The sequence below is a fragment of the Papilio polytes genome, unplaced genomic scaffold (genome assembly GCF_000836215.1).
Source record: "Papilio polytes unplaced genomic scaffold, Ppol_1.0 DF821511.1, whole genome shotgun sequence".
NCBI lineage: Eukaryota > Metazoa > Arthropoda > Insecta > Lepidoptera > Papilionidae > Papilio > Papilio polytes.
In genome coordinates this window covers 2,972,544-2,986,877 of record NW_013527693.1, presented here as the reverse complement: position 1 = coordinate 2,986,877, position 14,334 = coordinate 2,972,544, and the positions used below count along the sequence as shown (strand labels likewise).

The 14,334-nt window shown below is 35.1% G+C and overlaps 1 protein-coding gene across 6 annotated transcripts in view; it reads right to left on the bottom strand.

Annotated features, from left to right (window-relative positions):
- The window catches only part of LOC106108522 (protein alan shepard), a 110,981-nt gene that overhangs the window by 20,435 nt on the left and 76,212 nt on the right, over positions 1 to 14,334 (bottom strand). For all 6 annotated transcript variants that reach the window (XM_013289701.1, XM_013289706.1, XM_013289703.1 and 3 more), the window contains exon 3: positions 1,367 to 1,597. In XM_013289701.1, coding sequence (XP_013145155.1) covers positions 1,367 to 1,597 — 231 coding nt within the window. The remainder of the gene's footprint in view (positions 1 to 1,366; positions 1,598 to 14,334) is intronic.

The following is a 14,334-nucleotide window of genomic DNA, read 5'->3' as shown; positions in this document are numbered from 1 at the left end:
AGAGTAAACAGGGTCGTCGAAATGTTAAATTTAAAATATAGTCACTACCTAATTAGTATTACTAACATATAAGGTTTTTAGTAAGCTATAACATATATAGGAAGAAAAAAAATAGATCTTATTAAAATTGAAGTAATAACATTAAAATTTAATTATATGAATCCTAAATAGAACCATTGGTTATACATAGCTTATTACAATACATTGTAAATAATTTCTGCAAACTATAGCTGGTAGACGCAAAAACCGTCTGGTATAAATAATGTTTATACACTTGAATGTTTGCCAAACTACAATACATGAGTTGTAAAAATTGCTTCCTATAAACTAACCAGAAAAGTATAAATGGATATATCCATTACGAATATAAAGAACCAATTATTTCATAGACATCAAATGTAAGAAATCATATTTTCGATAATTAGAATTATAATTTTTATTTTAAAAATCTACATCACTTATTAAATAAATCTCTTTTTAAAAAAGAACTGCCTATTCCAGACAATGTCCCTAATTTTAAGTTCATATATATATAAAATTCTTAGTAAACTCTACTCACTTCTAAACGTTTAAATGGCGTCATCAAAATCGTAATACGGTAGACTTTGTCTTGGTTAATAATTCTAGTTAATAGCTTTGTCCAAATGCAAGTGACATTGTCCTTAGGAGGTCACAGTAAATGGAATCGCAGATGCTAATAGGATTAGCAACGCTCACTGAGCGCCTGTGTGTATGCGTTACTACTTAGTCTGTATATGTAAATGCACAGTAACAAATCCTCAAAATATTTTTTTTGCTTAATTATTATCAAAGAGTACCTCCTTAATACACGTAAGAGATGAACGCCAGTAATGGGCAACAAAATGCTATTCTTGTGAGAAAATTAAAGAAATAATTAGATGTAACGCTTCATAGACTTGCGAAGGCAGAAGTATGTTTTTGTTATACTACCCTCATAGTCAGCTTAGTTCGATTGATAGCGATAAGACAACCGTAGTCCAGTTTATTTTCTAGTACACAGTGTTAAAGTGCCTTCATATCCCTTTGGGGTACAAATGTAGTAAGCAAGTTGTGAAGACCTGAGTGTTAAGGATGTTTATTTTATGACGCCTTTATGCTGCCCTTTTGTTCCCCCAACACATTTTTAGTCAGGGACCTAGGGAGCGGGTGTATCTTAATTTTTAAGTTAAAAAATAAATTTACATTCAAATCTTATTTCTATCTATCATAGTTTAATCACTTTATCTAAGCCTAATTTAAAAACAATATACAAAAATTAAAATGTAAATTCACAGTGTTAAGAATGTTACACACAGGTCTTCACAACTTTTTTTGAAGTTTAAAGAAGTAAAAAAATAATTGTTACCTGATGGGGGGTGTAGCTAGGTGCCGCGTAGGACTGCGGCTGGGGCGGCGGGTAGCGGCAGGGCTGCGCATACGCCGCGCCCCACTGCTGCTGCCCGCCGCGGTACTGCGCGCCCGCGCTCGCCATGCGCGCCGCGCTCTCCCCCGCGCCCGCGCCCCCGCCCCCACCCGCGCTCGCGACTGTCACCGCGCTCGCGCCCTCTACGCTCGACGAACGGCAACCGCCGCTGCTCTGAAATGTAAATAAAAATGCTGTTAAAACCGTAAAACACTAATTAGCACAAAAAATGATCTCAATAATCATCGTAATTTTTTACCGCGATATATTTTTCAAGGTTCATGTAAATTATTAATTAATGTAAAAACGAACAACATCGACTAACAGCATCCCCATGACAATCAGAAGAAAATCATTCTAGACAATTTTCAAAAGCGGATAACACAGTCCGTTGTAAACAATAAATCATTTCGTAATAACCATTTTCCGCAGTAGGATAAGAACATATTTGAAAATAATAAGTTCTACAAATACAGAAAAATGTATAAACACTACATATGTAACGTTTAATACTGAAATAATATAAATTTAAAAGATAAAAAGAATACAAATAAACGGTAGTAAAATGGAATTTATTGTTTCCTACTGTATTCAGTGTACAGAGCAATGCATCCTTGCAATATCCTTTAGAAACTCGCGAGAACGATATAACGTGCCTTGGCTCAGCCAAATGACCTTTGTAATGCAATAGTCTATTGCGTCATATCTAACGTAGACGCCTTGAATAGAATACATGTGTCCACTTTCCCAGTATGCCTTACTTTCATACGATTTCTATTAATTTCCATAATTGTTCTACGTGTTACTGGTACTTATTGACTACGCAAATCAATAAATGTAACTAAAAAGTGATTGTTGACTGACTGATAAGTAAAATGAAGATAGCTTTGAGTCGATAATGACATAAAAGATGGAGGTTAGGCAATGTATGGACTTAAAACACTATTAGACGCAACGCAAACAAATCTTTGACACTGAACTCTTTGAGCTTGTAATTACTTCCCAAAGGAAGGAATACTCCAAACATTTAATAGTTCTACAAATGAAAAATACACTAGTTTGATCACATCGCAACTTTACAATCTAACACTAGAGATGATTGTTGTATTTTTTTAATAATAAAGTGTTGCCCTCACGACGGTACTTGTATTAAAAATATTTGTTGCACTTATTATTCTGAACAAGCTCGCTCACCGAAAATGAGATTTATAGCTGTAATAACAATGTATAATTTTCACCCACCAACCCCCATATTCGGACTTAATTATTTGAGTCACGGAATTCGAAAAACCGCCCCGGAAAGCCTCCGGGATCAAAGCGACGCTATCGTTTTTTTCTTACAAGTAAATAACGTCCTTATCTTTTATAACTATATTTAGCACTGAAAAAAATAGGTGAGCAGTGCGGTAAGGCGATAAGCCTTCAATCCGCTTAGAGTGCGTGGGTGTACAGGCCGGGGAATTAGGGTAAAATATATACTCTTAATGATTGCGACTTGTGGCGGTCCCTCCTTTCCGTGGTGGTCGACTAATACGTTTTTTCCAACGAATTGTGACGTTTACAAAAACAAAAAAGTATTCAAAACTCGCTTGTTTTTTATCGTAAATTTTAACAAGGCGAAGATTAAGTTTTTTTTTAAATAAAGAAATCTATTTTTTATCGGAGACGTTTTGAAAATGAGATTAGGGAGAGCGTAACAGCCTAACAGCTGATATTATTTCTGGTCGAAGAACAGTGTCTTAAGTGCGTGCGTGACGAAAGGAATCGGATAATATTTGATTAATGGCTTTCGAACTTTAAATCTTTGACTGTTATTAATAGATTTTGTCATATTTAAAAGTAGGTATTCCAAATCATTATAATGTCTGTAAACCGGTAGATAAATTTTGTAGATAATTCAGATAAATACCTATAATTGTTAAAGTAATTATTGCATATAATAAGAGTACAAGAACAAAGGTTATTGTTACAATTTAGTAAAGTACAATGATTGTCCGAATTGTGACCAGTCAGTGCAAGGCCGACGCGACGCGGTCGGAGCAGACCGCTGTTGGTGTGGGTGATTAAGCCAATTATCTCTAATTGTGCTGATAAGTGTAATGAGGGAATGTTTTCCCAGATGGGAGATTCAACGTGTCTCACGTAGATTGCCGTATTTAGTGGTATAACGAGACGTAGCTGTTAAGCTGTGTAAGCTGTTTTAGTTGAATTTCCCATTAAAAAAAATGCATACATTCAGACTTAAATATGAAATCCAACGATGAATATCTAGCTTTAGTTTTAATTTTATAATAAGGATTTAGTAATTCTTTAGTTTTCAATTTTTTTACTAGACAGTGCCATATCTGTAAAATCGTAACTTACGAGCATTGTAATAAGTACTAATATTGCTTGGATGAATATATTGGTATAAAGGAAAATGAAAATACTGTCCCATGTATTAATAGCCTGTTACTTAGCGGTTGTTGGGAGGCGTGAAGTCCTTCGAAGAGGACAAGGCGTCGCCATGTCGCGTCGGCAGCGTCGCGTCGTTTGCAGATAATCCCCTACCGTCCCTTCCTCCGCAAACACACTACGCGTCCTTTATAGCCCTTACTCATGAATCATATTGTTCGACTTTGTCTTTGTTTGCTTCCTTTATGAGTTATTTATAGACCGCTTAATGTTAATACTTTATGTCTTAGGTATATTTTTTTAACGATTTAATGATCCTGTTTTCGAAACTTATTATCTGGACCCATATATGGTTTTAGAAACGAACAAGAAACCCTTGATATGGGTATTTTAAACCTATTGTATACTAGGTAATTACAAGGCTAATGGTCGGTTTCCCAGCTATCCATTCAGCGGTGTTTTTGGTTCGATAACTTCGTGAAATGCGTTTTCGAAATACGTAATTTGAGTTTTACTCCGTTGAAACTTACGACATTCTAGTACTAATGAATTACTAAGTAACGATAAAATAAATGGAATCTTCAGCACCCTAGCATAAGTAATAAAAGCGGCTACAGCTGACTGCCACTCAAGTAGCGTAACTTAGAGCAACGAGGCTGGAATAAACTGAAGATTTACTCACAACGTAGCAATTTAACACTTACATAGTCTTTATTGCCCAGCTCATCCTTCTCTGTTTTACCATTATATTGTGATTTGTGACCGTTATAAAGCTTTTTCCTTCACAAATATTTAACCTTTATAAGTCGCTTCGCTTTCCAATCATCGTGGTTTGATTACATCGTTTCTGTTAGTAAAATTATTAAATTGCAGAATTTATATATTTAAAAATACTTGACACAAGAATACTAAGTAATTTCTTCATAGTTGATTGTGAAATAGAATTGCATTTATATCGTTGCTTTACTTGGATTTACTTTACTCGTCTATTTATACTGTTGCTTTGATTAAAAGTACAAAAAGTTGATTATGTTTCCTAAGCTATTAAAATCTCAAATATCAAAGCGGGGCTTCGGGGTTAGAAGGTCGGATATCGCAAATTAGAAGGCGCCTCAAACATTTCATCTAGTCGCAGGCATTCACCCCCCCAAGCCCCCTCCCCGAGTGATTGCCGGCAGGTCACAGGCGGCCGCAAACAAAGCCGCGATGACAGGAACAGTTATCTTCCCGGAATTCCGAATGCCGCTCCTGAATTGTTGTCCTATCAACGATGTGACTAATTCGCTGCCTAACCGACAGTTATCAATATTATGTCGCTGCCAACAATTTACAGCATTATTTGAAACAATAAGTAATTTGTATCGTGTAATCTGATAATAATTAAACGTTTGATAACCTAATGATTCCATAAGGGTTAGAGCTCTAAAACTTAATTAATAACTACAAAACCGCAATGAATAAATCAAAAATACTAAAGTTTATGGTTTAGGTTACTAAAGCGAGAATTTTTATATAGACTTCATATTAGAATTTTCACTTTATACAAAGTGAAATGACATCCTACAATAATTACTTGCACGGACGGTCTTCTCGTGCGACTTTCGATTTGTTCGTGGACCAATTATACACTCGCACGCTTTCATTGAATGTCTTAATTGATATTTTTTCTCAATAAAACAATCAAAATTTATTTGTACAATCAAAATAATCGTTGCTGTTGTGCAAGCCTTTTTACAACTTAAAATATTTTCACGTTGTTATTTTATTTTTTGTTTTGTACTGTAAAGTGTCTTGATATTTAGGACTTTTTCACACAATTTTCTGGTTATACACCTTAATAATGTTTAAAGTTATTACTAACTTAATAATGCCATTGTCTGGTATGTTTAAATTTATTTTTTTAACCAAAAACTTTAAATAAAACAACCGCTAAGCTTACTAGGTCAGATATAATCTGAATAACGTTCAGTCTGCGGCCATGTCCTAATGTCGCCACTGGCGCACTTGGCACATGCTTTAGCTGCATTTGACAAATGACGTAGTTCATTGTCTTCATAAAGAACACAAAATAACCGACACGAAAGTATTCGAGATGTAATTGTGAAATGCACGGAGCACCGTGACCGCATGATTACGATATAAAGCTCCTACGAGGTAGGATAGCAAGAGGGTTATTCAGCTGTTTTTGCTCCGGTCGTCGGCACATTTGTATGCGATTCGCTTCGGCGGTGGCCGCCGGCTAGATTAGCGGCTCTATCGCTACATGGACTGTAATTAAACAGTTTCGACTCATTCTGCAATATCATCAAATAGTGCGCACGTACAGTTTAAAGTAATCAGATGTCGAAGCACTAAAGCCTATGACGCAGTTACGTAGGCGATGATTACGGATTGTCACTCTTTTCTTTTGCGTCAACGCGTGCATGTTAATAATTTCGAAATTCCTCTCGATCTCTACTTGTTTTGAAGAAAACAAGTGCGTGATTACTGAGGCTGGTGCAGTGGGAGAGTGGAGCACGCGTGACGTAGCGTCGCGCACGCACACACGAGCTGTGCGGTGCGATGCGGCTATGTGTGTCATCTCCGGCGGCGGAGGAATGCGGCCGCGTCCTTCGCACGGCGCGCCGATTCATTTGCACACAAGCGCATACGCCGCGCCACACCAGCACATATTTTATAGCTTCCCAATTTATCATTTAGATATCAACATTTAGTTTTATAGCTTTTGTCGATCCGATCGTTTAGTGCCCTCTTGTATATCGCTCACAAGCTGTTCGGTTGTTTCGCTTCGTACGTTCGCACTTTCTTACGTTTCATTAGCACGTTTCAATGTTGTCGACTATATTTTTTATAATTTAAGGGAACAACAGGGTTGTGGGTTCAATCCTACGCCATATAATGCAGAGTGCTTTAATTACTTTTTCTAAGTCTGAAAATTGAACACAGGAGTAGTGACATCAAATACTAATTTGAAACATTTGTAACACTTCATTTGAAGGTCGTTGCATTCATGCTTACATTGAGATTGACCTTCATAGTTCAAAAACGGGAACAAAATCGTTTATATTAAGAACGATTTACAGGCTAATTTAACGCATGATGTGTTCGAGTCAATGCCATTGGAGATTTAAGAGAATACGGTAAATGAAGCGAGGCGAATTATATTATCATGAATATAAGAGAGGTCATTGAACTTGCAGTCTCGTGCGATCTATGGTGTATGGTGTTGTAGCGCGGGCGATGTTTCCGTAGAGAGCGGGCAGTCTCTACCGTCGCATGCAAAGTACATTGCGGCGCGGCAATGAGATTTATTTCGCGACCGTGTTCTGGAAGCGGCGACAGAAATGGGTCCGGCGATCATTTAAATGGGAATGTTACATTGCTTGCAGCTATAAAAATTCCGCCTATGTACTTCACACTCGTTCAGTTATACGAGTAAGTACGTGAGTAGCGTTAATGTTCATATAAAGATCAAATTTTTGAATAGAATAGGAATAGTTTTTATAATGCATGTAACCTGGAATTTTTACACATCTTTATGAGTCTAGCAAGACATAATTTTTAAACTTTATTCATATGGGAAGGGGTAATGACTAAAACGTCATTTTTTATAAACATGACGTCGACTTTTGGCAATAGTAGTTGCCTATTTATTACATTGGACAATACAAGCTTTATTTGTATTATACGGTTGTTTTCTTCAATAATTTAAAATATAATTTAACAAGGAGCATTCTATTATGCCTTTATTTTTATATTTCTCTTCGAAATACACGTTTTTCTTTGAATCGTAACGGCTTACAGAGATATGTCAGAAAATTTAAACATGTATTCACCTTTTATTCAACAAGGCAAATGTCCTTAAATTGAAACAAATTTTACATTCCCCTTCCGCATATTTTGACGTAACGTGGTGCTGCGTGCGAGTGATCTTATAAACATTTATTCCAATATCGTATATTCATTTAAGCTTGAGAATAAAAACGATGAAATAATATTTTAGTATTCTTTTGTTTGTTAATCTGTGTATTTATGTGACCAATAATATTTATGATTTTTTTTATAATTGTTAATCACACGCATACAACTAAATCTCATCATTCTGTTAAAAATATCGTAAATCATTTTACAGTAAGGTGAAAAACGAGCAATCAGTTACAGGAATTCGCCAAAATAGCGAAGCGATCGCCCAGACAGCATATGTAGACGCATTGCCTACCTTTAAACAAAGGAGGGCGACGAACAGAAAGAGTATATTTTACATACCTACGCACTCAGATCCAAATGTGCTTTTTCTTTGTTTTCTTTCCTTATACGAAGACTAAAATTAGGCCTCCAACACGCACACTAAACGTTAACCATTTCATCAGTATGTTACGATACAATAAGTATGTAGTTATTTGATTAAAAAAAAACTGCAATAACGTTGTTTACTCTTCGCCTGTTAAGTACACGAGTTAAATGTAATTGTTTTGTTGTATTCAAAGTGTGCAGTCGGCCTACACGTGTTCTGCCCACTTTATAATAGATTTTGCAATCCATTAAGAGCATGCTAGCAATTAGTCATATAGGAGACATTGCCCCCATGCTAGATATGTGCTCCTTGGTATGACCTCGCATGTGCAAGATACGTGAATCATCGGTCATTAGCTGTAAATGTGTTTACAAAATAGATTAACAATCGATAAAATGCATAACCGTGTATGTATACCTATGTATCTACTTGAGATAAGGTTCATGATTGTAATGAAACAAGTAATATAAAAAAATATGTTAAAGTCAATAAAAAAATTGAAATTATAATTTTTTTAGTATGAAAGAAATCAAGTAGTGATATAGTCGGAATTCGATTTGTAATTGGCTGCAAGAATTATTTAAAAATGCTACGAACACATTTGACGTGTCGTTAACAGGGTGTTTTTCAGGTTTAAAATATGCAGTGTCCCTTGTATAATTTATAGCTTATTTTAAACTGAAATAGAAAGTAGCCTAACTTAACAAAGCGGCGAATAATTCTAGTTTTTTCAACCAAATTCAATAACCTGACGTAAAGTTGAATTATGTAATTTAAGTAGTATTAACAAGTATCTATTTCCGATAAATATGGCAAATGGAACTGTTGAATGATTAATAAATGTTTTAGTGGGCGGTGCAGCGCGCGGCCACCACGGGCCTGCTTGGTTAGTTTGTAATTACGCCCATTTGTATTTGGAACATTGTTGCTTTTACAATTGACAGTTCCTTAAATAGACAAAATGAAAATTAAAAGACAGTAACAATAATAACGTGCGGTCCTTCTTTAAAATCATTCTCTTGTGAGGGTGTAATTCTTTTTTCAAAACTTAATACACAATGCGAGGTAAAACAATTGCATTAAGATTAGTCATTTGATATACAGTCATACATTACTTGCAAGTTCGTCAATTGTTCGTATGCGCCAGCGAAGGTCCGAAACAGAAAGGAAACGATGTAATCCCTAGCAATCGGGATTACGGACGCACTAAAAGCGTTACAATAGATAACATTTGCAGGGTCACATCACAATGGATGGAATAACAATAGCTATGTAAGCTGTAATGTGACGCATATAGTTATCGATTTCTAATCATACGCCCCCGCCTCGCTAGCCGATTGTGGCTGTCATACTTTGTTGCCATATGTATGATGATTTTCGTCATGTTTTATGTATGAGGGTTAGGCTCGTAAGTTCAGATTGGATGTGAATAAAATTCACAATACTACGAGCAAGGCTTGTCAGCAGCAGATGTGAAATGGTTTATAACACATTGCATGCTGGAGTATTACGTTTGTGACAGTCTGATAGTTCAAATATACGTGTTGACTGGTTTTTGAAATATGTTAATATGATGATCATATTTTGTGTAATGTACGTCACTTACACTTTAATCTCATTTGTTACATTCGTCACACTAATTTAGAGATTTTACATTGTATTAAAACATTATAATATAGCCTTTTATTCTGAAATTAAGTATATTGTAAATATTGGTCAGTTATAGCATCTCCTAATTTCAGCGTGCCTCTTGGCATTGGCCACCTCTTAACTCCTCAACTGTTTAAAAACACAATTCAATAAATAAAAGTACTACCACATAACTAGATTATTCCGTCATAAAAACTTTTTTTCTATTTAACCGTATTAATTTTTCACTGGAGTATCTCCATGTAAGTACACTTCCTATTAACTCGATCGGTCTGACGTTGATCGAATCTAAATATAGTTTGTAAACAAGACTGAATGCACTTAAGTGTTTGTTGGAATTTTACAGGTTTGTTACTGGTTTATATGGAAATATTTTTAACAGATTGGATGGACAGATTTTTCACTATAACAGTAGGTATGACTGTTACGACAAATATATAGGAAGTAAGTATCTTAATTTAATAACCACTAGGACTCTAAAATAATCATATATAGGTTGCAATGTAACGATGGTTAAGGAATAAATTCTTTTAAAATTCCTAGAAGCACATCGTTTGATTGGAAGCCTTCAGAAGTTTTGATAAAAACATGGTTCGAGGGACTTGGAAGAAATTGAAAACATACTATAAGGGTAAAAAAACTTGACAGGCTAACTCGTAGACGAGATAGAGCCTTAAACATTCCTAAATACCTTTCGAGGTAATTTATCATAGCGCGTTTTACTGCTGCACTTAATAGTTATTTAGGGCGTTATGCCCTTATTGAGGTTATTATTATAATCTTCAATAAGTTACGCCCTTAGTTCTCATTATTAATTACTTCTTAGCTTACTTTTAAATTAAAATGAAATCTTTCGCTATAAAATCATATTTGTTAATCCCGTTTACCGTTTCCGATTGGAGCTGTATTTGTAAAGCAAATATAAGCGGATTTGAGCGACGGCGACGAGTTGAAATTATGTGTTATTGAAAATGAATGGCGGGGGGTACGTTTGGGCGAGCGCGAAACGTAGGCACTGCTGTGTTTGTATTGCTGCGAAAGTGAGTTTGTTCAAAGCAAATGTGATACGCGACCATCGTACAAATGAATTTCTAATTTCTTAGTAATTTAAACAAGATGAAAGTATGGGTTGAGAAGTAGCAAGTTAATATCAATAATTTTACACGAAATAAAAAGGAAAAAGACTTCTATACTAATTATATCAGTTTGAGAAATAATTTAGGTTTACTTTAGATGTATCAAACTATTACTCTCCATAAAATAAGTACAATTAGATTTAGTTATTAAAGTCGGAAGTTGAGAGTCTGTTGCGTGCATTTACATAGATCTCGATAGCAACCTGTAGGGGAAAATCAGACCAGACGGGGGTTTAGGGCGCGGGTGGAGGGCGGTGGGGTGCAGGGCCCTTGATTGATGACGTGGGGGTGCATTATGCGCCCGCCATTGTCCGAATACTCGCCACTCGCCACGCAACTGGACGCATACGACCAACGGACACTCATTGCAACGCGTTTCTCACTTTATTTATATTTAAGCTATAGCATAGCTGATTTGACGGAATATCATGTCGGATAGCAGTTTATTCAACTTTCAGTAGTTGTATTTTCTTCCTTCTTTATTTATATTTCATCAAATCCGTAGTCTAGCCGGCGTATTAGACACGACTTCATAAAATAAGGATTTTGGAATGTATTCATGTTATCTTTATTCAAACGAGTCATCGGCTACTTGTATTGACTGGTTTTTCTCTGCAATTGAACCACCTTGGAGATAAATTGTCGATTTATTGATTAATCATTGTGTCAATCGATCGTCAGTCGTCAGAACTGGTCGCGACATTATTCAATTAAAATTCTTTTTTTGTAATACAAGTGAGACGTTATTGAATTTAAAACCGGATTTCCAATTATCTCGCGCGTTAATTGCATTCCTGTTTAATCGATAATACCAAATTAAACGGCATTGTTTCACGCGCCGCCGTTCTACGAATAAAATTACTTAGTATGACATCCCATTCATGCAAAATTTATAGATTACACATTGAATTTTAGCAAACGAAATTGAATCTTATGTTATAGAGATTAAAAACCATAGTTAAACTTTCGTTAAACATAATCACACCCGTAATGACAGCGTTTGTATTTTTTTACACAACTAATCACGAATTGATCTTTGAGTTCCACTTCTTTTAGGCTTGTTTTTGCAGAAATTAGTGAGTTGTACAATACTTTTTACTAAATAAAAGAAATAAGTCTACCCCAGTCGTGTACACACAATATTACTAATAAAAAGTAATTCGGCAAAACAAAAGGTATATATGATTGAAACAACAAACGTTTGTCAAACAAAAGGGATGCAATTATCGGTCCTTGAAAACAAGAGCGACGAACAAACAGAAACAAATGAACTGTAAGTTGTATTTCTCTGGAGACCGAGTAACGTCACCAAACAGCTCGGAAAATAACTACGTTCCCTCAAGCGAACTCACTCAATCAGCTGCGATTCAGGATTTCGGAGTTCGTTTACGGAACCGGGATGAGCGAAGGCAAATAAGGCAAAACGATGGAAGCGGTTGTCTTAATCGTTTTGTACGCTACATTACCTCGCGCCTCGAGCTCTGCTGCGTTTGGCATTGTACTTAACATATCCTGAGTTTAAAATTAAAGAAAAAATACTTACAGTGAAGTAAGTACGATCGCTCCTTAGACTAATAAACATGTAGCGCCAAATAATAATGCAATACATCACTTTTTTCTTTTTTTAATTAAACGTTTTACAAGCTGACAATTTAAAAAAATATATACGAAAAACACTGGCTGTTAATATAAATTGCAATAAAAAAAACATAATTCAAAACAGGCCCGGCGCGATCATATATTAAGATGAATTTAAATACAGAACAATGGATTTGAATTGCAAATGGTGAAACCGACATTCCAATCATACGGGTATTTAGATCGCAATACGCCATTCCTTCCCGAATACGATGACACGGTTCCAATTAGACCAGATAGCGAATATTAAACTGCAGAATCTATTACACATCTGTTGATCTTCGATTTATTTAGGCGATGTTTAGATATTTAGTTTAACACTCTCCAAGTTTACTTGGTCAATATTATTCCACGAGATAGACCTTCAAAATTAAGCGTACATATTAATGTACTGAATTATCAGTACATAATATACATACCTTTTTAGTGTATAAAAATCCTCAGATAATAAAAGTCGGATTCTTTTCATTTTTGAAGATTGAGAATTTTAATAAAACATTTTAGGCTAGATATTCACGGAGACGTTTTAAGAATAACTACAAGATAAAGTAACATTAAACCCGGCTGTATCCAGCTATCCGTTTATCTCCCTACATAGTTTAAAGTCGTAAGTTAACTCTAATCTCATTGGTGCAATCTGGGCAGATGTTATTCAAGTTATGGGAGCGAGCAGTTGCGGAATCATTTACCGCAACATTGTAAGTCTGTAACTGAAGTACTGTCATATTCAACTTAGACACTTATTACCTTTTTATTGGTCTTATTAAATCAAAGACATTTAAGAAATACCATAGACAGATGCTAGTCTTCAGTACGCCATATCTTATCCTGGATTAGACATATTATAAAGCATATTACAAAATTATAATACAACTAGCTTTTGTCGACTCCATTCGCGTGGAATTAAAAAAAGTGAGTAGCCTATGTGTTCTCCAGACTATCTTCTACATCCATGCTAAATTTCATCGAAATCTGTTCAGCCGTTTAGGCTACAAACCCTTACAAACATCCTTTCATCCATCCATCCATCTAAACTTTCACATTTATAATATTAGTATGATATTATTTAGTGACACCTATTGCACTAATTAATTATATTGATATGTGGTTTTGATAATATATTAATATTTAGCTTTAGTGAGTAATGTGAAAAATATTTCAAGTGAATTGTCAAATATGCTTCTTCTATATATTTTTAATGCCTCTGTACTAAGTGTACAATGTGATAGGTTTTTTTGCTACCAAATATACCGAAAATTTAATTACGGTAATAGTATTTTTCCTGGAAGAGAATTTGTATTCGGTCAATATTCTTGGTCTTGGCTGTTCTAGTCGTTCTAGACAGAATTCGTATAAGCGCTTTATTTTTTTATATAATCCGCTTAAATACAGCAATAATTTATCCAATCAAGACACAGCCAAAAACAGTAAGAAAGTGTTGGCACTCCAGCAGAAATAAATGTTGCCATATAGATATTGTTTTCACAAAGAAATATCGCTGTATTTGCTAGAAATTTTCGTCTAGCCAGACTTATAGCACATTACAAGTGGAAGTTTCTTTCAGTACATTGTATTTTATTTCTGCGCCAGTTAATAAATCAACAACAATTCAGGGCTTTGCTGTTTTTTTCTTTATATGAATACGCGTTTAAAAAGACTATGCATTTCCTAAGTACTTCATAATTATGATTAAAATTTATTCACATCAAAAAATACTTTAAAATTTCCAATGTCTATGCTATCATAGACATTGGCAATTTTAAAGTATTTCATATTTCTGGATATTGATGCAAATAGCA